At 32.1% G+C, this 24,953-nt stretch overlaps 4 protein-coding genes across 12 annotated transcripts; 3 read left to right on the forward strand and 1 right to left on the reverse strand.

Moving 5' to 3' along the window:
• Nucleotides 1-2,132: 2,132 nt before the first annotated feature.
• LOC25494245 (uncharacterized) lies at nucleotides 2,133-5,287 on the forward strand. Of its 4 annotated transcripts, XM_024780995.2 has the most exons (3): nucleotides 2,133-2,415; nucleotides 4,250-4,296; nucleotides 4,495-5,287. In XM_024780995.2, the coding sequence occupies exons 2-3, from the start codon at nucleotides 4,272-4,274 to the stop codon at nucleotides 4,830-4,832; spliced, it is 363 nt and encodes a 120-aa protein (XP_024636763.1). In that variant the 5' UTR covers nucleotides 2,133-2,415; nucleotides 4,250-4,271; the 3' UTR covers nucleotides 4,833-5,287. The 4 variants fall into 4 exon arrangements, with proteins under 4 accessions (XP_024636763.1, XP_013458499.1, XP_024636762.1 ...); XM_013603045.3 differs by lacking the exon at nucleotides 4,250-4,296; XM_024780994.2 differs by lacking the exon at nucleotides 2,133-2,415 and having other exon boundaries at nucleotides 3,260-4,296.
• Nucleotides 5,288-13,690: 8,403 nt separating this feature from the next.
• Nucleotides 13,691-14,593, reverse strand: LOC25494246 (uncharacterized). Its single transcript, XM_013603046.3, has 2 exons — nucleotides 14,287-14,593; nucleotides 13,691-14,171 (listed from the first exon to the last, which is right to left on the reverse strand). Exons 1-2 carry the CDS (start codon nucleotides 14,381-14,383, stop codon nucleotides 13,900-13,902), a joined length of 369 nt encoding a protein of 122 aa, XP_013458500.2. The 5' UTR covers nucleotides 14,384-14,593; the 3' UTR covers nucleotides 13,691-13,899.
• A 1,430-nt stretch (nucleotides 14,594-16,023) lies between these two features.
• On the forward strand, nucleotides 16,024-20,763 carry LOC11446737 (extracellular ribonuclease). Of its 6 annotated transcripts, none has more exons than XM_024782941.2 (8): nucleotides 16,034-17,042; nucleotides 17,128-17,377; nucleotides 17,458-17,522; nucleotides 17,673-17,737; nucleotides 19,382-19,468; nucleotides 19,538-19,668; nucleotides 20,084-20,193; nucleotides 20,399-20,587. In XM_024782941.2, the coding sequence occupies exons 1-8, from the start codon at nucleotides 16,873-16,875 to the stop codon at nucleotides 20,442-20,444; spliced, it is 924 nt and encodes a 307-aa protein (XP_024638709.1). In that variant the 5' UTR covers nucleotides 16,034-16,872; the 3' UTR covers nucleotides 20,445-20,587. The 6 variants fall into 6 exon arrangements, with proteins under 6 accessions (XP_024638711.1, XP_024638712.1, XP_013458501.1 ...); XM_024782940.2 differs by having other exon boundaries at nucleotides 16,036-17,042; nucleotides 17,305-17,377; nucleotides 20,084-20,189; nucleotides 20,399-20,763; XM_003609959.4 differs by having other exon boundaries at nucleotides 16,072-17,042; nucleotides 20,084-20,189; nucleotides 20,399-20,763.
• A 2,938-nt stretch (nucleotides 20,764-23,701) lies between these two features.
• LOC11445531 (probable xyloglucan endotransglucosylase/hydrolase protein 23) lies at nucleotides 23,702-24,953 on the forward strand. Its single transcript, XM_003609960.4, has 3 exons — nucleotides 23,702-24,123; nucleotides 24,243-24,436; nucleotides 24,524-24,953. The coding sequence occupies exons 1-3, from the start codon at nucleotides 23,857-23,859 to the stop codon at nucleotides 24,915-24,917; spliced, it is 855 nt and encodes a 284-aa protein (XP_003610008.1). The 5' UTR covers nucleotides 23,702-23,856; the 3' UTR covers nucleotides 24,918-24,953.

The following is a 24,953-nucleotide window of genomic DNA, read 5'->3' on the forward strand; positions in this document are numbered from 1 at the left end:
TTCTAATTGTCTAATTTTGCAGTTGAATTATAGCATGTTCTTAATTCATATTTGCATAAGCTTGATTAACTACATGTTTGTATATACATTATAATTAATAAAAGGAGTATTAAGATTTTGTATAATGCAGGTTTTAAGAACACTATTTTCAGATGAGAAAGCAACATAACTACTTTTTTTTTCTTTTTTCTCCCATGTTCTTTCCTGTCCCATATCAATTTGAAAAATATTTGACCTATGAGCTAGCGAGGTTCTCTTCTCTCAATCATGACAGTGATGATTCATGTTTGGGAAGCAGCTTTATGTGTCTAGAGAAAGCCCTTTATAGGATGCACCATTGATTTTAGATTTTGTCTGCTTCAGAGTAATAGTAACTAATAACGCATGTAGTAACTAGTTAGACAGACTTGACTCTTCATAGTACCGAAATGGTAGACAAGAGCGGCGCGACTCAACAACAATATCAAGCCTCATCATTATGGTTCAGATGCCCATTTTAGATGGAGACAAATCCCACAGTGGTATAGTAATAGTAGTATTTTTTTTGGTTACTAGTGGTATAGTAGTATATATATAGTACTGAGTACTGACTCATTCAAAATTCAGTAAATAATCCAAGGTTTTTCCTATATAAATAAAGAAGAATAAATAAATGAGTAAATAATCATTTAGTGGACTAGTATATCTTAAGTAAGATGATTTCATTTGAGTCTTGTACATAGAGAAAATATGTTTGTAAGGACTACTGGAGGTGATGGATGAAATTCTCTGGCAAAATTAGTCACGTATAAATTGGTTGATATTTTGTATCTATTGATCATATGTCTTAAACAAAACCTTATTAAAAAGAAACTAAGGAAGAAAAAATGATAGCGAAGAAAAAAATGATAGAATATCCATTTTGTGAAAACTCCTAAAAAATCTTAGTTGAAAAATTTAGTGAAGTTTTGTTTTTAAGGGTCGGTTTAACGACTCAACCTATTGATTCATAAAAATTATGTGAGCCATATGTCTTGATAGTCATACAACACTTATCAATATGATGAATATGACATATTTAACCAACTGGCTCTTGAAGTTAAACCTAGATAAAAGAAAAAGAAGTTTAAAACAAATTTTCATATACTTTGAGGATTAAATTGACGAATTTCAAATACTTTATAAACTATTTTTTTCCGTACAATATAAACTACTTAAAACTTATTATATCTACTTAGTTTAGAAACTAAATTAATTTATTCGATTTTCACTAATTCTCTCTTTAAATGTAAGGTAAAAAATATGTCAAATATCACGTTTGGTCCTTTTAGTTTGACAGAATTCTTAAGTTAGTCATTTAAGTTTCAAAAGTTTTAAATAGGTCATTTTAGTTGATAAACTATTTCACTGTTACTCCTGCTGTCAGTTAATAATTAATTGATGTTGATGTAGTCGTTAAGTTATTGTCTTGGATCAAAATGTTGTCTTTTAAAAACTTCAGGGTGTCAAAACGTTATGTTAATGGTCACAAATATCATTTTAGCACTATAAATATCGTTCAATAGTGCTAGAAAGACATTTATTGTTGTAAATGGTTGTCTTTCTATCACTATAAATGATCATTTGTGACCATTAAACGTAGCGTTTTGACACCCTAGAGCTTTTAAAACGCATCATTTTGATCCAAGTCAACTTAATGGCTACATCAACATCGGTTAAACGGATATGGACATCAGGGGTAACGGTGAAATAGTTTATCAACTAAAGGATCTATTTGAAACTTTTGAAACTTAAAGGACTGACTTGAGAATTCTATCAAACTAAAATGACCTAATTGAAACTTTTGAAATTTAAAGTACTAAATTGGGAGTTATGTCAAACTAAAATGACTAAAATGATTTTTGACCTAAAATATAATAGTAACTTCATCAAGTAGTCTAGTGGCTAGAGCCCATATTTTTATGTATGAATAAATGAGAGTGTGAGTTTGAATCTTTACCCATGTATATATTATGTAATGTCCTATCAACAGAACTAAGTTAACGGGAAGCTGATAATGATTTTAAGATAAATTATAATTATTTTTGCAAATGAAATCATTATTATAACTATTATAAGATCTTCTTTCAAAAAAAAAAAAATTATAAGATCTATGCACATCATTTTCTATTATGCGATGAAAATACAAAGCAAGCTCGAAAAAACATAGAAAGGGATACATTCGCATTCAGACCACACTCACGCCATTTTTATTGTATTTCAAGGATTTTCACGATTGCTTGATAGCGAAATTCCCAGTGATCATCATCATCATCGTTATCGTCATTTCAATGAATGAGACTCCTCCACCACAACCTGTACCTCCAACTGGGTTACCCATGAAGCGCTTCAAATTCGTTTGGCGCTTTCTCTTACTTTCCAATCTTGCACTTGGAGGTCAGTTACATTTTTCTCAATTTCCATCTCCATTCTTATTTCTCGTGAACTTATGATTAATGGGTCATTTTCAATTACTGTAATTGTAGGCCCCAATGTGTTGTTTCTTTGTCACGCATTTTGCATATCACGTGTTCGATATATTGCCTAACACATTTTTATAGCTTTTTCTTTTATGAAGGTGCCCGTGTGGCACCTGCGCATGATTCTTTAAATGTTATACCTTATTAAGCTAGCAGGATTCTTTTACTTGCAAGAAACCATTTAAAATTTCAAATAATATTCATTTCTTTGATTGCATTGTTCATTCAGAGATCATGAAATATTTCTTTGTACTTATTTCTTATAATTGATTGATGGTTGTGCCGGGAAAACGAAAAAAACTGTTCCGATTGTTTTTAGTAAATATGACTATGTTATGATCGATTTGAGTGTAATAGCAAGAGTGTTTCTGTCACATCATTTGGTGGCATTCAAGAAAGGAAATTTTTGAATTCAAAGGTGATGCAGTTGAATTATAGATCACTTTGTCTTTGTTCGAGTTTTTGGGGACATTGGAAGGAGCATCTAAGGGAAATAATTAGAGCTGCTCAATGATTTTTATTGCAAAATGGGCATTGCTTTTGAGTCCCTTTTCTCAGGAAATGAATACAACAACAACAACCAAGCCTTATCCCACTAAGTGGGGTCGGCTACATGGATCAAATGACGCCATAGTGTTCTATCATACACCAAATTTGGATCCAACTCATTGACCTCTAAATCCTTTCTAATGGTTTCTTTAATAGTTTTCGTAGGTCTTCCTCTACCTCTTTTAACTTGACTCTCCTCCATTTGATCTACTCTTCTTACCACGGCATCTACGGGTCTTCTCTCTACATGCCCAAACCATCTAAGCCTATTTTCTACCAACTTTTCTACTATAGGTGCTACCCCCACTCTCTCTCTAATGGTGTCATTCCTAATCCTATCCTGTCTAGTCTTACCCCTCATCCAACACAACATCCTGATCTCTGCTACACTTACTTGATTCTCATGTTGACTCTTAACCGAACAACACTCCGTACCATACAACAACACCGGTCTGACTGTTGTCCAATAGAACTTTCCTTTCAACTTAAGTGGTACTTTTCTCAGGAAATGAATGTTTAATCAATATGTAACTGCATGCTGTGATTGGAGAATTTGTATTTTTTGGACTTGCCTAATTGAAATTTTGTCCAACTTGTACATTTTGTATTTTAAAAGGAAACTTAAAGGTAAAAAAGCCCCAGTTGTTCAGCCAGTTGAAAGATGTGTTTTTTTACATTTACATTGATGATTGATAAAATTATAAGAACATGGTAGTTTAGTGATTGGAGTCTTTTTTATTAATAACACCATACTTTGCAGTTTGGTGGGGTATCTATGTTCAACGATTTCACAATGTGAAGTCACTGGCCGTGTAATTTATTTCTACTGCTGTATCAAGTTATAACTGCCTCTACCAATTACTGATGATTTTGTCCCTTAAAAGAGTTGATGCCGTGTCAAGATTTTGTAATTTTTTTATCAGTCTAAAAAGGGATGATATGAAAATGATCAGTTTGACCGATAGTACTTGCGGTTATATTTTGTTGATATCATATGATGTTGCATAGAGATGTTATATTTAATAAAATATAATGACGTCATTTGACCCATGTAGCCAGTCCTACTTACTGAGATATTATATATTACAAAACATTTATGCATAAAAGGCCTCAACTTCTTAACCCTTCTAGGCTTTTTGATGTTAAGAAAAAAAGTGGAAATGGAAACTATAGTGTATGACATACATTTGATTTTGTTGCAGAGAGAACACCTACAATATACTGATGTATGGGAATGGTTCCTCTCTTGGTAAATTTTTTGTATGAGCTTGTTATGTGAGTTTGTCTGAAAAGTTAACATCTATCTCTTTTCAAATATTAACAAATTTTGATTGAGCCAAGCCTGTATAATAGTGCTATAAAAGGGAGGATTAAAAACATAGAATGAGAGGTTTTATTTCTCTAATTTGCCTTTGTTGCTCCATGATACGTATTTGATAATTCACAGCTTTTCTGTTTGCAAGTGCAAAACGGAGAGATTCAATGGAGATTCAGAAAAAAAGAACAGCACACAGATTGCATAAGAGCAAAGCTGCTGTCGAAGTTCCTCCTGAACCCAGCACAAGTTCAGTGGACCTAAATTACGAAGATTTCTTGGTTCCTGCCACAATGCCTATGGAAGTGCGGGCTCCAATTCCTGACGAACAACAACGTGAAGTTTTCAAGTGGATTCTGGAAGAGAAAAGAAAAGTGAAACCAAAGGATGCTATGGAGAAAAAACAAATTGACGAAGACAAGGACATTCTTAAGCAGTTCCTGCGTGCAAATTCCATACCCAAGTTTTAACTTCCTCTTGACTCTTGCATTATTAATAACTGATAGGTTAAAGTTTCAATCTGATAAATAGGCTTTGATCTTCACAAGCTCATCACTTCGGAAGTTCATTTTTTTTTTGCTGAACAGGACAGTAACAGGTTAATGGCATTGCATTTCCAACAGTTTTAGCCTTTAGGGAAGCAAGCATCAAATTAACCTAACTACATTCTTGTAACCATACCAATCGTGCATTGTTGGATAACTGTAGCCTTAAACATAGATATTAAGCTAGAATATTAGTGTTATATCAACAACTTGATTGAAAATGAGAACCATTATGCCTGCTACATGGTAGGTCTCTACTTATCAATTGTATACTTCTTAGTTTTTGCTCTTCATGTGATATATCTGTTGGTTGTATGCCTGGATGAATGATGTACTTGCAAATTGATATTTTAATGATTAAGCCTATCTTTGGATCCATAGTGAATTCATCATCCCTGCTTTTGTAATTTTTTCTAAATCCAAACACACTAAATTTTATGTTGAAAACCATTGTGGGGGACGCCATGTACTGGCAAAAGAAAAGACAAGAAAAGATAGCGATATAAACAATATAATCTAACTCAGACATATGGTTATGTACTATTGTTTGTGACATAGTTGCCATGTGAACTAGGGAACCCTGATATATTTCAACTTTCAAGTGGGTCAAGGTGCACAACCAAAGTGTTTTTATGTGGCACAGTGAAAGAACTAGATTTGATGTGGAGCAGTCACTGTGGCCCTCGACTGTTGATGAAGATCAAATGGTTGAGATTGAGTTTTTAATTTATGACTCTATATTCAACGGCTCGAATTGTCTGAGTGCAGTGAATATGAATCTCAAATGTCATTTGGCGCCGATCTTCATGCGCATCCCGCATATGTTATCCTCCAAGGCAGGAAGAGTGGTATTCTCTGAAGCCCCGATACTTTAAAATGGATGACGTTCCGTATCCCCTGTGCATCATGCACCGATACCTGCCTGGAGAGTATCCAAATATTAAATTTTATTTTTAAAAAAATAATTATCCGATACTTTCCGATACGTCCCAATACGCACGGATACTTGTGTTTTTTATATTATTTTTATTTCTGTTTTTTTTTCTTTCAAAAATAAGAATAAAAATATTATATTACTATAATATATATATATTTCTTTTATCTTTCTTTGGTGCCAGTACGACCCACACCACACAAACAATTGCATCTTTCCCTTTCTAAGAAATTAGGGTTTCAACTTTTTCTTCCAAAGTGGTCGCCGTCCACTTTGGCCACTGTCGAACTATCCAAAAGCTTGCTTTAAAGCTTCTTGTGCAACCTTGTTCTTCCTCCTGTTGTGAGAGAAATTGGGGTACTTTCTCTTTTATCCATTCTTTGAAAAGAAACAAAATGGATCCAAAAAGGATAGAAGATTTGGTTTATGTGCATACTAATCTTCGACTCTTGTCAAGGAAAGAAGATGGATATAAGAAAGGAAAATCAAGAATGTGGGACATTAGTGGAGATGCGCATGAACCTCTTGATGGTGTTAGAATTGAGTTAGCAGAGTTGTCTTTGGATGAACCATATTTGGAAGCTGATTTGTATCTTGATGATGGGAATGGAGGAGAGTAGATGTAAACGTTAGTTACTTGTTAGTGTTAACTCTTAGTACTGATGTGTTCTTTTTTGGATATAGTGCTTTTTGGATCGATATAGTATAGCACTAACAAGTTCCTTTTGGATATAGTGTAGCATTGATGTATAGCACTGATGGTGCTCTTTTTGGTATATACTGCGTATGTAATTGACTAATGACCACTCTCTTAATCGTCAATATTATTTATATTTATGTTAATGTGCTACGAGTCTGGTTTCTTGTGTTTGTTAATATATTTGCATATTAAAAAAATGGTTATAATTATATTTTACATTTAATTATATAATTTTTTTTAGGCTTAATGATGTGTTTCGTCTTTGCAATTAGGCGTCATTTAAAAATTAGTACCTGTAATCGCTAATCCTGGCAATTTACTCTTACATTGTTTAATCATTTAAAATTTCGTCCTTTGACCAACTTAATCACTGCCACGTCATCAAATTAGCAAAATGGCATGAGAATGGACAAAAATACCCTCGTCATCCATTCATGAAATGACATTTTTACCCCTGTCTTCATCTTCTTCTCATAATAAAGACGAGGGTATTTTTGTCCATTCTCATGCCATATTGCTAATTTGATGACGTGGCAGTGATTAAATTGATCAAAGGACGGAATTTTAAATGATTAAACAATGCAATGGTAAATTGCTAGGATTAGTGATTACATGGACTAATTTTTAAATGACGCCTAATTGCAAGGACGAAACACATCATTAAGCCTTTTTTTTATTAACGTATCCCAGCCGTATCGTATCTTGATTTTTGAAATTTTTCCGTATCGGTGCAGTATCGTATCCGTATCGTATCTCGTATCCGAGCTTCAGAGGTGGTGTTCAATTTTCTTTCATTATTATTAATTTATTATATAAAACAAAGTTTTTCTAGGCCCCCACCTGGAAAAGATTAAAAATGTTGGCTGAATGAAAAGTAAACCGAAATTTCTACTGCAGAAACATCAATCCTTAATTACTTCGATATCTGAAATTCAGTTTGCATAGAAGAAAAATTAAGTACTGTTGATGAATCAGGATAATTTGGTTATTATTTACATTGGTGGTGTATTCATCCGCTTGAATGTTTAGGAGTTGTTGATGCTAGATAGTAGCGGTTGATTTGCTACTAGCTTTGAGCTCTTACATGCGTTCTTCCTAGATTGTTTTTGATAATCTGGCTTTTATCGTTCTCATACGTTAGTGGTTGTAATTATGTCTTTAAGGCACACTCTGTGCTTTGAATTGTGTTGTTAATAAAATTCTTTGGTTTCTCAAAATATAGTTTACAGAGAAGAATACAGTTACCAAATAATAAATATATCAATCACAAACTCACAGTGGCATGTTTCCATTCCAAACACGCCATAACTTTGATAAACAACAGCTGAAAATTGACCGTTGTTGTTGATGCAACGGTGCATGACTTAGCAATATGCTAGTTTTGTTTGAGAGGTCGTCATAGATTGAAATCTAATCTAGAGTTGATGGTCCAACTCGTTTCTCTTTCTTATTTGGACACCTTATTAATGCAGTTCTTGTCTTATAGTATTGATTATCTTTGCAACGTTAGGGACCATTCTAATCTCAGGTAACTTATGCAGCAGTAACAAAGGCAAAGAGGGGGGGCACCGTTGGGAGATGATTTCTTTGTTACTTTACATGCAGCTGTAGGTCCAGGACTGTGTTTTACCTTTTTTATAATTAACTGCAGATTGTACTCCATCCGATGACATTTACCTCAAATAAAGGATTAAATACTTTTTTGGTCTCTTAACTATTTAATTGATATCGCTTTGGTCCCTTAACTAAAAAAAAGATTGTTTAAGGATTTTAAGTTTTTTTTTTAGTCTCGTTTTGGTCCTTGTGTTAGGTTTCCGTTAGTTTTAATAAAAAAGTTAAGTGTGGACACGTGTCACCTTGTCATTGGCTCTGAGATATTTTTTTTAACAATTTTTTTTTTTGTTTTATCAAAAAATTTAATTTTTTTTAATATATATATATATATTTTTTGTAAAAAATTCCCAAAACCAATGACACGTGTTAACTCTGAGACATGTGTCATTTTGTCATTGACATTGGGATTTTTTTTTTTAAAATAATAATTTTTTTTTGTAAAAAAAAAAACTTAGAGCCAATGACAAGGTGACATGTGTACAGGAGTTAACTTTTTTTTAAAACCCTAAGAGAAGGGACCAAAACGATATCAATTAAATAGTTAAGGGACCAAAAGAGCATTTAAGCCTTTATTTCATGTAAATGTCATCAGATGGAGTACAATCTCTAGTTACTATTATAAACTAGAATCTACATTTTATATTCATTCATTAAAAGATATGTTTGGTCTATAATAAACATCATAAACAATTTTGCACACACAACCAATCAAACCACTCAGAATTAACACATTAATTGTTTTCGTTAAATTTAGATTTTAGCTTCAAAAAATGACTGTATATAGACTTCGTTTGATAAAAATTAGCTATAAGCTAGTTTATAGATGTTGATTGATAGCTGGCTGAAAGCTTATAGCTGAAAAGCTGGCTGTTTGTAATTAAATTGTTTGGTAAAATTAGCTTTTGAAATGAATGATAAATATAAAATGACATAAAAGTACATGTATGTGTAATTTTTCATTATAAATTGTATTTAATAATATATTTTCAATTAATATATTTTTCTTCCTTGAAAAAACTACTCCCTCCGTCCCTTATTATAGGACCCTTTTAGAAAAAAATTGTCCCCTTTTATAAGACCCTTTTGATATTTTCAAGTGCATTAATTTTTTCTTTACAAAATTACCCCTATTTACTCTACATATTTTTTGAAAAGCAATAAATTCTTTTTTCCTTTGATAAAAAAAAGAGAGCAATAAGTTTACGTGGGAACTCCCAATTCATGCATTGAAGGCTGCCTTTATAATTATGATATTCATGTCCCAAACAGTGGTAACTCCCAATTCATGCACCTCTTTGATTCATTTTTTTTTTACTTACAATGTCCGTCAAAGACCTATAATTTTTCATGAAGAATATGTTTAGTTCTCTATATATTTATATATTGTTGTTTCATGCTCCTTGTTCTTAAAAAAAAGCGCCAGAAATTTAAAAATAATTCGTAAAAATTTTAAGCTTGGAGCTTCAAATTTAAAATTTTGGGAAAAAAAGAATGATTCCAAATTTTTGTGGACAAAAAAAAATGGAATGGTTATTCAAGTAGTAGTGGTTATTCACGTTCCAATTTTTTTTGTGCAATGGCCTTTCCAAGTTTACATTCAAGTAGTAGTGGGTAATTAATATAGGAAAATAGTGAATTGTGATTTCAATTATTAGAAGGGCAAACATGGAAAAAAATTTCATTTGTCAACAAATTTAATAAAATAATCAACTTTCTTAAAATCCGTGTTTTTTCTAAAAGAGTCCTATAATAAGGGACGGAGGAAGTATATTCTTAACTATTTCATCAAATTGTCAAGAACATTGCTTGCTGGAATTTTGACTAGAAGAGAATAGAGATGGAATGTATTATGTTGCTGGAAATTTTTTTCAATTTTTCAACAATGACAAAAACACCCGAAAATTGAATCCAAAATCAAATGCATTTATTAAATCAATATTATATGTTAAAAAAATACAAGCATAGTGGGTCACTTAGCCTATTAATCTCAACCATTGAAAATATTCAAACTTACATCTAATGGATAACATTCCTTTTATAAAAAAAAATTCAAATCTTGCACCGGTAGGAGGTCCATGAAGGTCATACCTTACCAAGAGGGCGCTGGGTGTCTGTTCATGTTTATTTAGTTATCAGCTCTATAAATAATAATATATCCTCTATTATCTTTTTTTGACAGGAAATCTTCTGTTATTTTGGTATGTGAGGATATATAGTTCGATCAATATTTATACACAAAAATAAATATTTTTAAATAAATTTATGATGTATATTCTCCAATTCTTTGTATCCACATAAGAATTAGTCTAGTTCAGTATGCTGATAAAGAAGTAAATGAAAATGTAGAAGATTAATTTTATTCCTTTATTTTTTGGTCAAGTAATTTTATTCCTTTATATTTTCACATATAATATCACCACACAAAAAAAACATATAATATATTTTTTTTTACAAACAAAACATATAATATCTTGGTGCTGTGAACAGAACAAAAAAATGTCTTGGTGTTAGCCTGATATAAACACACCGGAAACATCCATATAAAACACTCATAACCACTCAAAATTTTCCTATAAAAAAATATATTTAAAACTTCAAAATTTGAGCAATTTGATTGCATAAACTCTTTTTAGTGGTGGTCGGATTCGAATTTGGACCTTACATATATTATTTTTCTTATCATCACGAAAATTTTGATTGCATAAACTAAAACACTCATATAATATCTTTTTTTTTTTATAAAAAAAAAATAAAAAATGTTAATGTGGTAATTTGATTGCTAAAAATAAAAGTGGTAATTTGAGCAATTTCTCATAAGAAAAGAGAGTGCAAAAACCGTGAAAATTGAATTTTTTTTCTTCTAAAATTAAGTAAAGCATTGAAGGACTTTTTTATTAACGTATTCGTCAAATTTCGTGCGTGAGTTTGTCACACCATATAACATTTTCCTTAATACTATTATATTTGTGATATCTGATCACAACAATGAACATTATCTATTTCAGTTAGTCTATGTCTCCTCGCGAGTTAGACCCAATATGACTAATCGGCTGCCAGCTAAGGACAATCTCCATCGGCGCGGTGTTATTGATCTTCCTTCCACGGTGTGCGTGGCAGGATGTGGGTCGACAGAATCATTAAATCATTTATTTTTACATCGTAATTCTTTTGGGTCTGTTTGACATCATATTTATAGGTGGATGGGCAGCTCAGCGGCGGTCCCGTATTATGTGTCGAACCATTTTAATCAATTCAGTTTCAGTGGTGGTATTTTCAAGGTGCGATGTTCAATTCTACAGGTCATTTGGTTTGCTACGGTGTGGGAAATCTGGAAGGAAAGAAATAACAGGCTTTTCAATGATAAAGTTTGCTCGGTTCTTCAGGTGATAGATAAGATTAAGTCCCTTGCTTTTACGTGGTTGAAGGTGAAGTTTGTATCTCTTCCCTTCAATTATCATGGTTGGTGGCTTAGTGCGTTTGCCATTCTAGGCATAGGCTAGTGGTTATTTCTTTTCCTGTTTTAATCTTGTACTGGTTCCCTTTATAAATATTGTTTCGACTTTGTTGTCTACTCCCTTGTACATCTTGTATTAGGGAAGACATTTTATTTTGGTAATATATTCCCTTATAGTCTCTTAAAAAAAAAAAGACCCAATATGAATACTTTTATTAAAAGAAATCAATTACATTGAAAAATAGAGATTAGAATAAGGTTCTATAACTATTTGGCAAAAGAATAAATAAGTCTGAATAACTTTTTTAGCTAGTTTAGAAGTTTTTTCCATCAAAGTAGTGATATTTGGTAAATGAGCTGTACTAAAAAAAACATTTCAAATGGTGGTTGAGATAGTTTAGAATTCATTATGTTTTTTTTAGGAAAGAATTCATTATTTTTTTTTTTTTGAGGAAAGGAAAGAATTCATTATGTTCTCTAACACATTTTTATCCTTTGCTATTTTGTGTTTACGTTTCTTTTACCCCCTTTCAAACTTTGAATAAAAATAATCTCATATTACGAGTCTTACATTACATAGATAAGAAAGTATAATATGATATTTAAATTGTGATACTCTCTCACCTAATAAACTAGTCATTTTGAGTTGAATTATCCGCATAAAGTTAAGTCATACAATCACCTGCAATGCTAGTTTATAAGACTCATATTTCTCCTTCTAATTTACCACATGCATTCAAGATAGAATTGATCAATTGTCAGCTTGTAATAAAAAAAGTATAATAAATTGTCAGCAAAAAAGCTATATAGAAAATTTATATTTTCTGTACCAAAAAAAGTTTTTATGTATACAAAATTATATCAAAAGTTATAAACGTGTCATTTTTCTATATTATTCTATATCAATGAATAAAAATATGAACAAATGGGTATTGGCAGTGAGAACTTCATATATGTAACATCCTTGTGATGAGACTGGTGGTGAGGGAGAAGCTACAGCTTTTTAGTTTTGATTTTCACGGTGACACTGCGATTCCAATTCATTTCCACGTACATAGGTAATAAAACTTTCGGCACATTATTAGCAAGACTTCTTCAATTTATGGTAACAAGTGATTCATGCAAAACACTTGTCCATTTGTTGAATGCAGATGAAACCACGTCACGAATTGAATCAAATCCAAATCAATATCAATATTACCATGATCCTTATCGTCTCTCTATCGGTAGTAATTGACAAGAAACTTTATATTTATTTCGGTACAGAGGGACAAATGAAACCGATTAGTTATTGCTGGATCCGCAATGCTTGCAAGTAAAGTATTAGTCCAAACAAAATCCTTTAAATAATTCTTTATAACTTATCTACTCATATGGGTGACAAGACAAGGACAACCTCGGAGTATAAATAATTGAGTTCGTCTTTGGTTTTCCAATATTAATTATAAATTATTTTTACTGCTTAAAACTCACCTGAACATAAAGTGATCTATATCTTGTTCAAGAAAAATATAAAGTGTTCTACAATAAATTTAAGACACAAAATTAATCGTAAAGGGTAAAGCTTCAATTATATAGTCTCAAGTTAGAAATAATTCTCCGAAAGGTTGATAAAATAATACCTAACACTAACATGAGATATCACAAGTTGTAGATGATTGTGTTTGTTAATTTATTTGATTAAATGTTCTATTTCTAACTGGTGAAAATAAATCATAAGAAAAATATATGTTTAAAGAGGTCAATTCCTCTAACCGAATTCAACTATCTTAAAGAATTAGTTTTTGCAATTGTGAGAGAAATAATCTTGACTTAAAAAAAACCTTGCCACTTGCACCGTTAGCATTGAAAGATAGCTATACTTCATGCATTGCTACAATTTCGTCATATTTTCCAAAGCTGAACTTTAGTGCTAAACATAGTCTATATTATATACAGTATATATAAAAGGAAAATATCAAAATTGAAATGTTGAAAGAGAAGAGTGCAAAAAAAGGAAAACGACGGAACTAGAGCCAAATATTTAGTATAGCTTTGGTCTTAAAGAAAATGTGAAATAGAAAAATGTTGGCCCAAATACATAGCATCAACCGTCACCTAGTTGACATGAAACAAGAAGACGTTTCTTTCGATTATCTGTATAATGTATAGAGAGACAAATTAACAGTTACTTGTATAAATTGTATTTACATAAGTTTATAAAATTCATTATGATTATATCATCATGTACAAAATAAACATTGTGCCCACTACAAAACTTTCAAAATTTACTATTTGAGGCACAAGTTTATTATTGGTTAGTCCAAAAGAAAAGCTTAGAATTGAATCTTTGCTTGCAGCTACGCCTTGTAAGTTTTGGCTTAGTGCTTCGTGGAGTTTCCACTGCCTCAGGCTTGAGGTTTAAGCCTAACATGTTCCACATCAACTCCACATCTCTGTAACCGCACATTTCTACATCACCTCGAAGTTTCATCAATCCACCACCAACACCTCCACCTCCACCGCATTCGTCACCGAATTCAACCACATCGGACCCTCGGCATCCAGCAACACCACCAGCCCCTGGGGAATAATAAAATGGTTGAAATTAGTCAATGATTCAAAAATAAAAAAGAAATAAAGTGTATGTTTGATATTACCGAACATGCAAGAAAAAAAGAAATTATAGATGACCTACCAGATTTGCGAAGCTTGATTCTGGTGGAGAGAACAGTCAAAGTTCTCCTAAGCTTATGCCACCAATCCATCTGTGTAGTGAACTGGCGCAAACACATAGTATGTTATAGCAATAGCAATATATAGTAAGATTAAATAATTGAATTCCATGTAGTGTAGTATGTGAATAATGAGAAATGAAGCATTAATTAAATTAAAAAAGAGAAAGGCACCGAAACCTATAACACGTTGGTTGAATGAGGTGCCAAGCGTCTTTGAGTAGGTACATTCCACAAGGACCCTTTTGTTTTGCTGCCAATAATTTAAATGCCATGTAAGCATCACGATTTGACTATTCTTCAAATTTTCCTAAATCTTAGTATATATTATTGATTCGGCTTCGGCTGCCCTTGTCACATTCTCATAATCTCTTCAAAATGGTCCACGTTATTCATACACCACCCTTCACCATCCTCTATTTAATTTAATTTCCTCCTTTATTATACTATTTCATTCTTGATTTTTCATTATTATTTCAAAAATTTATAGTTGACTCAAAAAACATATTTACAGCTTTTTTATGTATGGTAAACTTTAGACTTTTACCATAATATTTCATTCCATTCAAAAGATCTTCAATATTTCATTATTATTTTTGAATTAATATATTAAAAAAAATTATAGTTGAGTCAAAAAACGAAAATTAAAATTTATAGTCCATAAACATCATAAACTTCTATATACAGTGGCGGAGCCCTTCATGGGCTGGGTGGGCCACGGCCCATCCGGAAAAATAAAAAAAATCAACGATTATAGGTCTATTTTGCAATATTTTATGGAGTTTTGTGTCGGTTTCATGTTTTAGTTGATCCAAATTCCTGCAAAGTGGTGTAGTCGCCCATCCAAAAATTTAAATAATTCAATTATATGTTTATTTTACGAGATTTTATACAATTTTATGTCGGTTTTAGGTTTCGGTAGATCCAAATTTCCACAAATTGGTGTAGTGGTCCCACCCAAAAAATTTAAATAATTCAATTATAGGTCTAATTTGCGAGACTTTAAACAATTTTTCAATAGTTAATTTTAGTGGCCCACCCTGACATTTTTTTCTGGCTCCGCCACTATCTATATACATATATGAATATCTTTATTTATTAAACAAAAATGAATATCTTTATTAAAAAGAAACATGTATACGTGAATATCTTATAGCGATTGTCTCTCTTTTCAAAATGATAAATTTCTATATACATGAACTATTTGGTTAATAAAAAACTATACATGAACTTCCTTAAAAAAAACTATACATGAACTATAATCAACCGCAATAAGACGTGGCAAAATTGATGGATATAAATTTTGATCTTAATGGATGGTTAAAAAAAAATTCAATAGTCCATTATAATCCAGAATTTTTTTAGTAAAAAAAGTCATCAAATCCATCCATTAAATAAAATATCAATTCAATTCATCAATTACTAAATTTTAATGGATGGATATCTATCTGATCCATCAAATAAAATGTGTTTTTTTAATTTGTTTTGCATAATTATTTTGTTAATAAATTGAAGAAAAAGAAAAAAATATTCAACTTAATATAAAGCCCAAAACATTTTTTTTTGTCAATCCCAATTTTTTTATAAAAATTAAATATATATTAATAGGTGGTGGTGCGTTGACTGGTGCTGACCACGACGGTGATCCGCACATGTCACGGTGGTCAACGGTGGATCTCCGACAACTTTGGCGGAGACACACGATGGTCGGCGACGGAGCTTCGACGTTAACGATTGTCAATAATAAAATATTTACATAACGTTGGTTGGAGAGAGAGGGTGAGTGTGGAGACGTCGACTATTAGCTTGAGAGGAGATGGTGCGAGGGAGTGCACTTTATTATTACATAACGTTGTTTTTGGAGGATAGTATTTATGATGCATGGTGTTGGCTTTTAGACCTTGTTCATGGTTATTCAGTTCAGGAAGCATATCGTTTTCTTACTTCCGGTGAGCAGGTGGATAGAACTCTTGTTGATGATGTCTGGCATAGACACATTCCAACAAAAGTGTCTCTGTTTGTGTGGTTCGAAACCGTCTTCCCATGAAAGACAATTTGATGCGTCGAAGGGTTATTCAGGTTATTGACACCGCATATGCTTAAGGTTGCGGTGACTTGGAATCAGCTAATCACCTCTTCTTAGAGTGTGAGATTCCCAATTTGGTTTGGTTACATGTGCGAAATTGGATAGGCTTTTCTACGGTGTCTTATTGTTTAGTTGCGAGAACATTACACTCAATTCTCGTTAATGGCAGGTATGTCTTCAAAGTAATTTGGAATGTTTGTGCGTGGATGATTTGAAAGGATCGTAATGACCGAGTCTTCAAGAATATGGGATCAAATTCTCATGTTCTCATTGAAAAAATCAAACTGAGTTATTATTTATGGCTGAAAGTTAATAGGCCGTCCTTTAATTTATGTTATCATGATCGGTGGTAACACCCGCTAGCGTGCTATTTTTTTGGTGTTGGAGGTGGCTCAACTTCTTGGCATCTCTGGTTGTATTTTTTGAGCGGTGTTTTCCCTTTGGCTGCAATTTTTCTGAAAGCATGATGATAGCCATAAGTGACCCTGTACTCCCCGCAATTTTTTCAAACCGCCATTACTTGCCGAGAACAATTCAACTTCACAATCAAAATCTCATACACGCAGTATCAACTTTCCGGCGGGGCGCTTGGATTATCCGTGCAAGCCATCCAAATCGTCCGATTCAACACAGGTCCGTGCCTTTTTTTTCTCATTCTAATTTCATTCAATCCAACAAACACAATTGTAAAGCTAACACCTATTATTTCATTTTTTAGGGAACAAATGTGGCTAACGTGTTTTCATTTCTCCTGGAAATGCTTCTTTTCTAGACTTGTTTCTTTTTACTTGTTATTATCTCTTAATCTTGTTGCTGTTGCCTCTGAATATCCAACTCCTTCTACTTATTCATGTGAGGATGTTGCCAATTACTATTCCCCTTTGAAGCATTTCAGATTAAAAGGTGAAAAACTCAAGAGAAAATTGAATTCCATCATTGCTCCACATCATTCATTGTCCTACCAAGAGGTCATTCATATTTTTAAATATATATATATTTGTAGCCGTGATTTTGATTTGCTTTGCTAAGGATTTTTGTGTAATAACAGGTGTGGGATGCTCTTAAGGTTCTTGATGCGGCTGATATTGATAAACCAGAAGCTTCATTGGGAATGTATGCATTCCACTTAACATTGTGTCTTTCTTTTTTTTTTTTTTTTTTTTAATTTCTTTATTTGCTTCGCACTTTACATTGAGTAATGCTTTTTATTTTATCACATAATGTTAACTGATTTTTATACGCATGGTGATTTATCATATGCAGAGTTGAAATATACTCACTGAGAGTTGTTCCAAAATGGCTATCAGGAAAACCAGAGGGATGGAATAGTGAGTCATCTGGTCAACTCATTGGACTTATCATTATTTTGATGTTGCTGTTTGATTACTTGGTTTTTTAGCTGTTTTGTTTGCCCTTTTTATTTGTAGCATATACTTTCTCAGTTGGTAATTGACATTTGTAACAAAAGGGTAAAAAATACATGTTTGATGAGCATGTCATTGATGGCGAATGGTAGACCATGGTGGAAAGCCAAATATCCGCCGTGTAAATCGCATAAAACTCGATGGCACCGCCATCCTTCACAAATTGGTCATGGCGGTTGTAAAAAAACCGTCTGCCACAATCTGCCATGGCCGATATTTGACGACCTACTGATGAGAAAATGAACATGTATCTGATCAAGTTCCTTTTTAGGTCATGTCAAAGTAGAAAGATTTGTGTTGAACTAGTGTACTCTATAACTTGTTTTGAGCAATTGATCTTTAACAGTTTATGAACTTAAAAGAATGTTCGTGATAATAAGATAAATTAATCACATAATTTAGGATAAGAAAAATATTATTTTGTCTTGCCTAAGGTCTCCTTTAGCAGTACAAACACACAGAGAGGGAGTGATAGAAATTAATAGGAACTGGATCAAAATATATAAGAAAATGGGAGATTAATGATTGAACATGTCTAGTACATTCCAGGTACTTCATAGATTTTTTTGGCCACTCTAAATTCCTTTCCAAAACCAAAGATATCCCTCACCGATCTTCCTTTCTTCTTATTTGTAAACTTTCATTTCACTTTCTCTAACTATCTTAACAGCAAACTATGTATGTGAATTACCCATGAATACCCCCCTAAACATTCACTTTGAACAGTTTGTAGCTGTGGAAAACAAAATCCCAAGGTTCCATTATTTGAAACATGATGACCATGACGATGATGGAAGACTTTGAAGTCACTGTTATATCTCTCTTATTACACAGACTCATGTGATAGTTCAAATTCTACTTTGTTCCACTTTGATCATGTTTTCCTTGGAAAGTCCTTTTCAGTCCCTTCCAAATCTCCTTATGTGGAAGAACTTGAGTTCGGCATCCTGTTGGTGATGTTGGGTTGAGTATTGAAACTTTAACCATGATGGTTATCACTCGTTCTTCCTTCCCATTATCCCAAGTTCCCATCTTGATCCCAAACTAGAATATCTGAATTAAATTCTAACTGAATCTGCCTGACCACCTCCTTCTCATAGGTCCACCGTGTCTGGTTGCTCCCTTTATACTATGGCCACCATTGAGGCACTCCCTTGCAATGCCTTCTCAACCATGATAGCTTCTCCTCTTCGGGTACCCTGTTGCCTCAAGATACTGATTTACATTGATCAGCCACCAATAATTCTCCCTTCCATCAAATGTTGAGATCGTTTTCAAGATGCAATACCCAACTCTAATAGTAGACCTTTGATACCAATTGATAAGAATTGAATCAAATATAGAAGAACCTGGTGTTTTTTGATAGAAAATTTCTATTACATTCTCTGTATTCAAGAAATCTGGTTCTCTCCCATTTAAATTCTTATCCAAAACCAAAGTTAGCCCTCACAAATTTTCCTTCTTATTTATATGTCATTTTAAATTATCTAACTAAGTCACTTATTTATGTAATTGTAAGTCACTTATTTATGTAATTATATCTTACAGGGGAGCATCTTTGGCCTCGTTCTTATGGGCTGACAACTGTTCCATCTTTGACTGATTTACACAACATTCGCCCTGCTGACGTTAATGGTAAGGGGAAAGACAGCACAATATTTTCCCAACATTGCAACTTTGGTTGATATTACTAGTTTCTTTTAGTGAACTCATCAAGGGGAAACAAGTACTATGGGGAATGCATCACTGGCTCGACCAAATGTCTCAGACCAGCCAACAAAGAAGCTGCTTTGGACACTGAAGCAGACAAGAGGAGGTGGGCACCGCCTAAGGAGGTCATATTTCTTTCAGTCATTTTTGTTTTTGATTGTCATTTTCAAATCCTTTTAATTGATTGCTGATCATGCTTGAAATTTTACTGATATCTGGCCTGGTAATTCCTTCATATGTTATCTGAGCTATTATAGTTAAAGGAATGTCAGACCGGGGTTTGAGCATTTTTAATCTTTAAGTCCATGACATTAAGATTTTATTCATTCTCTATAGCTGATATTCACAGTTAATTTGTACCTTGCAAAATCGTAACAGTTGTTAAAAGAACCTGAATTATTGGTGAAACCTCTAGTGTCATACTACTTCTCTTTTCAAGTAGCTCTGATGTCTTTTTACCTGAACAATCAGTATATTGTTGATTCAAACATTATATCGAATATACTTTGTATTTATATCTTGAAGTTAAAATAACCTCAGGTTAGAGGAGATATTGCGAGGGCATTAATGTACATGGCAGTCTGTTATGGGTTTCCACAACCAGGGGGAAGTCCAGGTCTTCGCCTTTCGGACACTCCAAATGTTGGTAGGTTAGACTGTTGAAGTTCTCGCTCAGTTAACAATAATGTTTGGATTATGACCTAAAATCCCAAGGGATGCCTTACCTGTGTTGGATGAATTTTCAGTGTATTTATCTTGCTTTTTATTTGGCTGTTTATTAAAGAGTTTGAAAAATGATTGAAGTGTCCAACTTTCATTACTTTTTTTAGTTGAAAGTTTAAATCTTTATTGCAGAAAACAGAGAGATGGGACTGCTTTCCACATTATTAGAATGGAATGAAGTAGATCCACCTTCGAGGGAGGAGAAACTGAGAAACGAAAGAATATGTAAATTTTATCAGCATAATCGGAATCCTTTTGTTGATCATCCAGAGTATGTGAATCTTGTATGGAAGCAAGTTGTTTCATGGCGTGCTCATAATAATAATGATAATGATAAAAATGTCTCCAACAAAGGAAAAAAATTAGGACGAGGAGCTCAATTACTTCACTTGTGATATTTTTTTGCCCTTTTCATTACGCCTTTCAAATGATGTTTAGATTTTTTATAAACATTAATCTGTCTTTATTTACAATAACGTGATTGATTCTAAACAGATATTTTAAGTATTATTGAAGTTATAATAAAATCATTTTACGAAAGAGATTTGATAAGATGATTCATTATTTATTTAAGTAATGATGTTTAGAACATAGTTTTTTTGTTTGGTCAGAGCCTCGTGGCTAGAATTCACTTTATAAGATGAATAAGTGAGGTGTCCGGGGTTCGAACCTCAAATCCATAATTTTCTCAAAGTTTGTTATATCAAAAAATTATATATTTAGTTAAGAACCATACGAAAAGCACCTAAGTAATACCTAAGTTTTCTCCTATTATTTAGCCTACGGGAAATGTTATTTGATGGAAATGCATATTTCCGTGAATGATGTATAAACGAAAATCAAGAATCGCACAACCACCCACCCCATATTTTCCATCAAATAACATTTTTTTTTTTTAATTTATAACAAGAAAAAAGAATTGTAAAATGGAGTGTTTTTGTTGCAGCCATGTGCATGTTTTGTGGTTCCATTAAATTTCATTCCTTTTTTTTTTTTTTGGAGTCTGGAGTTCGAACCCCGAATTTTGCTTATTAATTGAATATATAACACAAATTTAAAATCCTTTGATGTAGAGGAATGTTAGCATCAAATACACACTCTACTAAACATGTTATTTTTCATTCTATGTTTTAACTAATTATTTTTTTATTTAAAGTTATAATTGAATTTTGAAGTTTTAGAAGTTATTTTAAACGTGTTTGTAAGATCTTATGAAATCTCGGTTGTAATATGTGTTTTCTACAATCACAACTGTTACAAATCTCACTATCATCTCTCTTATCTCTTTCATGCCCATTCAACCACTATTATTCATTCAATCATCCAAATTCATTTTCGTTTTTTAACATAAGAAAGAAGAAAGATGTTCAATTCCATAAAATAAAAAAAATAAAAAAATCAATTTTTCATTTACGTACATTTTTCGTTCTCTATAGGGTTTTAGAAGAAAAGAAAAGAAAAAAATACAAAAGGCTGCACAAAAGAAGTTGCTCTTAGTTTTATTTATTTGTTTTGAAATGACATTATTTACCGTTTTTATAATAATAGAAATTGTTAAATATTAAGATAGTGGTAGAACCGGTCACACCATCAATGTTATTAAGAGGCTGAGAGAGTCTGTAACGGCACTTTTTTGAAGAATTCGTCCATTGTGAAGGCTATGAATTTGCAACGTTTAAAAATGATTTTGATATTGACATAGACTCGGTAGAAAAAGATTATGGTGAAGCAGCGTTAGATGAATTCAATGGCCTTAGGGATAGGTTTGAGCCAAAATGGTAGTGCATTTTACATGTTACCAAACACGAAGATGATGATTTATGAAGTTTTACTTCAACTAGAATCCGTTTAGTTTTGATTTCAATTATGGTGTCAAACAATAAGTTAGTAAGAAAATAATGATTAGAAACTAGAATTTAATATATATAACATAGATCAAGTTGAACATATTTGAACAAATATACTTGATAATACAAAATGTGATAATTAAACTCATATGAATAGATATATTCAATTGTCGAAAAAAACGTGGAAGAAAAAACACATTTCTTTGATAAAAAGAATCCACATATGATATAATTAAACTATAATATAGACATAAAATATGGTAAAAATTGAAGAGGAGAGTCTTATTCTTATTCTTAGTTTGTCATTTGTCCCACCATCCATTAGGGAAGAAAATTTTTCATTGGTAAAATGAAGAGGGGAGAGTCTTATTTGTGTAAAATTTTACGAGTTTTTTTAAAGCTTTTTCAGCCACCTATGTGATGAAAATTATATGTTTAAATATATGTAAAATGTATAGATTTAGATTCAAACTAAGATATTATCAAGATATAATTTATACATTTTTTTAGAGACAAGTTCTATGGTACATCCAACAATTTGAGTGTATTGGTACACCAAATCCTTAAATTAATAGTTAAATGAGTTATTTTTTGTAGGAAAAAATTATTTTCTATCACCTATAATTATAACAACTAAATCTTATTTACCAAAAACGTCAACGCAATAAAATTTGATTTTTCTGAATTCTTATTACTCATAATAGAGAATTTTGAGTATTTTTTACAATAAAATGTAAAAAAATTAGTATGATTTTTATAAAAAATGAAATGATGTTTTTTTTCATATAAAATGATATTTTCTAAAATATATATGTCAATAAACACCTATTTTCTTCATAAAAAATTATAGTTAATTTATAAAAATTATAAACAAGAGTATCGGTACACCGTAATTTACGAGTGTACCATAGAAGTCCCCTATATAATATACTATATGATATATTTTAACCGTTTAAATCTCGCCACGGTGGTAAATTGTGTTTTGAGTAAGGAGTAGATGACGAGTTTGACCTTTAAAACTAATATTATTGCAACGATGTTAAACAATTGACCAATTTCAATTTTGTTAAAAATTGCATATAAAAGTTTTTATAATCATCTATTTTTTAATTTGTTTTAGCTCATATCTTATTTGATTCACTGATATCGATAGAACATACTCATCACTTGTATACTTATTTATAAGAGTTCTACTAACTAATGTTTTAAGGATACTTATTAATATTTTTCTTTTAATAGTGAAAACAAACTTTTGAATAGGGCAAGCAATACCTACCTCACTTATATACTTGAAACTATCAAAAAGACTGATATAACCCATACAGCTGCCATTTGATTTGAAGTTTAGAAGCCAATACTTTTTAGGGAAGAAAAAAAGCTTGTGTGGTACGTTAAACCAAATAATTTGTTCGATAATAACTCTAGGATGAATGATCCCTCATTAGCTGTCATGGACCCACATACCCTACACTAAGATAGTCCTTAATTCACCAAAGAGTAGACAAGTCAACCCATATCTATACTTCACTCCACACGTTTGCAATATTTTTCTCCAACCACTTCCACCACCTCAAAAAATCCAATAGCTCTTCACATTAATAATTGTCTCCTCCCTATATATACTTTCACAACTTTGCATGCAATATTCCATTCCTTACCAAATAAACTTCTTTTCCCTTCAAATTAAGTTGCTTTCTATTCACCAACCCAAACCATAGGCATATTCATCACTAGCTGTTTCAAATGACAAATAAAATAATACTTATTAACCTTCTTCTCATTACTTTTTTGGTAGAAGCCTCTGCTGCTAGTAATTTTAATCAATACTTTGATATAACATGGGGTGATGGTCGTGGCAAAATCCTCAACAACGGACAACTTCTTACTTTGTCTTTGGACAAAGCATCTGGCTCTGGATTTCGTTCCAAAAATGAGTACTTGTTTGGAAAAATTGACATGCAACTAAAGCTTGTGCCCGGTAACTCTGCTGGCACAGTCACAACATATTATGTAAGTGTCTTTCATTAAATATGTGTTTTTATTATTTAATCTTCAATCGAAATGTTTAAGATGAATTAAATTGATGAAATATATTTTTACTGAATATTAATTTGTTATGATTGTTGCAGCTATCTTCTCTTGGTGATGCTCATGATGAAATAGATTTTGAATTTTTGGGTAACTTAAGTGGTGATCCTTATATTGTTCATACAAACATTTATGCACAAGGGAAAGGAAATAAAGAACAACAATTCTATTTGTGGTTCGACCCCACCAAGGACTTTCACACTTATTCCATTCTTTGGAATCCTCAAAGCATCATGTATATTCTAATAAGTTAAAAGATTTTTTTTAAAAATTTAATTAAATATTTCTTCTAGAAATGATATCTTACTTATTTTCATATCAGATTTTCTGTGGATGGGACTCCATTAAGGGAATTCAAGAATTTGGAATCAAAAGGTATTCCTTTTCCTAAAAGCCAAGCAATGAGTATATATTCAAGTCTTTGGGATGCAGATAATTGGGCCACAAGGGGAGGTCTAGCGAAAACTGATTGGTCCCAAGCCCCATTCACTGCTTCATATGGAAACTTCAACATTCAAGCTTGTGTTTGGACTTCTTCAGGTTCCTCTTGCTCTTCCAAGAATCCATCTTCAAATCACTCATGGATGAAACAATCCTTAGATTCTACAGGACAAGCTAGGATTCAATGGGTGCAAAAGAATTACATGATTTACAATTATTGCACTGATACTAAGCGATTTCCTCAAGGCCTCCCTCCTGAATGCTCACTTGCATGAAAACAAAAACTATATATATAATATAATCATATCATA

The sequence above is a fragment of the Medicago truncatula genome, chromosome 4 (assembly GCF_003473485.1).
Source record: "Medicago truncatula cultivar Jemalong A17 chromosome 4, MtrunA17r5.0-ANR, whole genome shotgun sequence".
NCBI lineage: Eukaryota > Viridiplantae > Streptophyta > Magnoliopsida > Fabales > Fabaceae > Medicago > Medicago truncatula.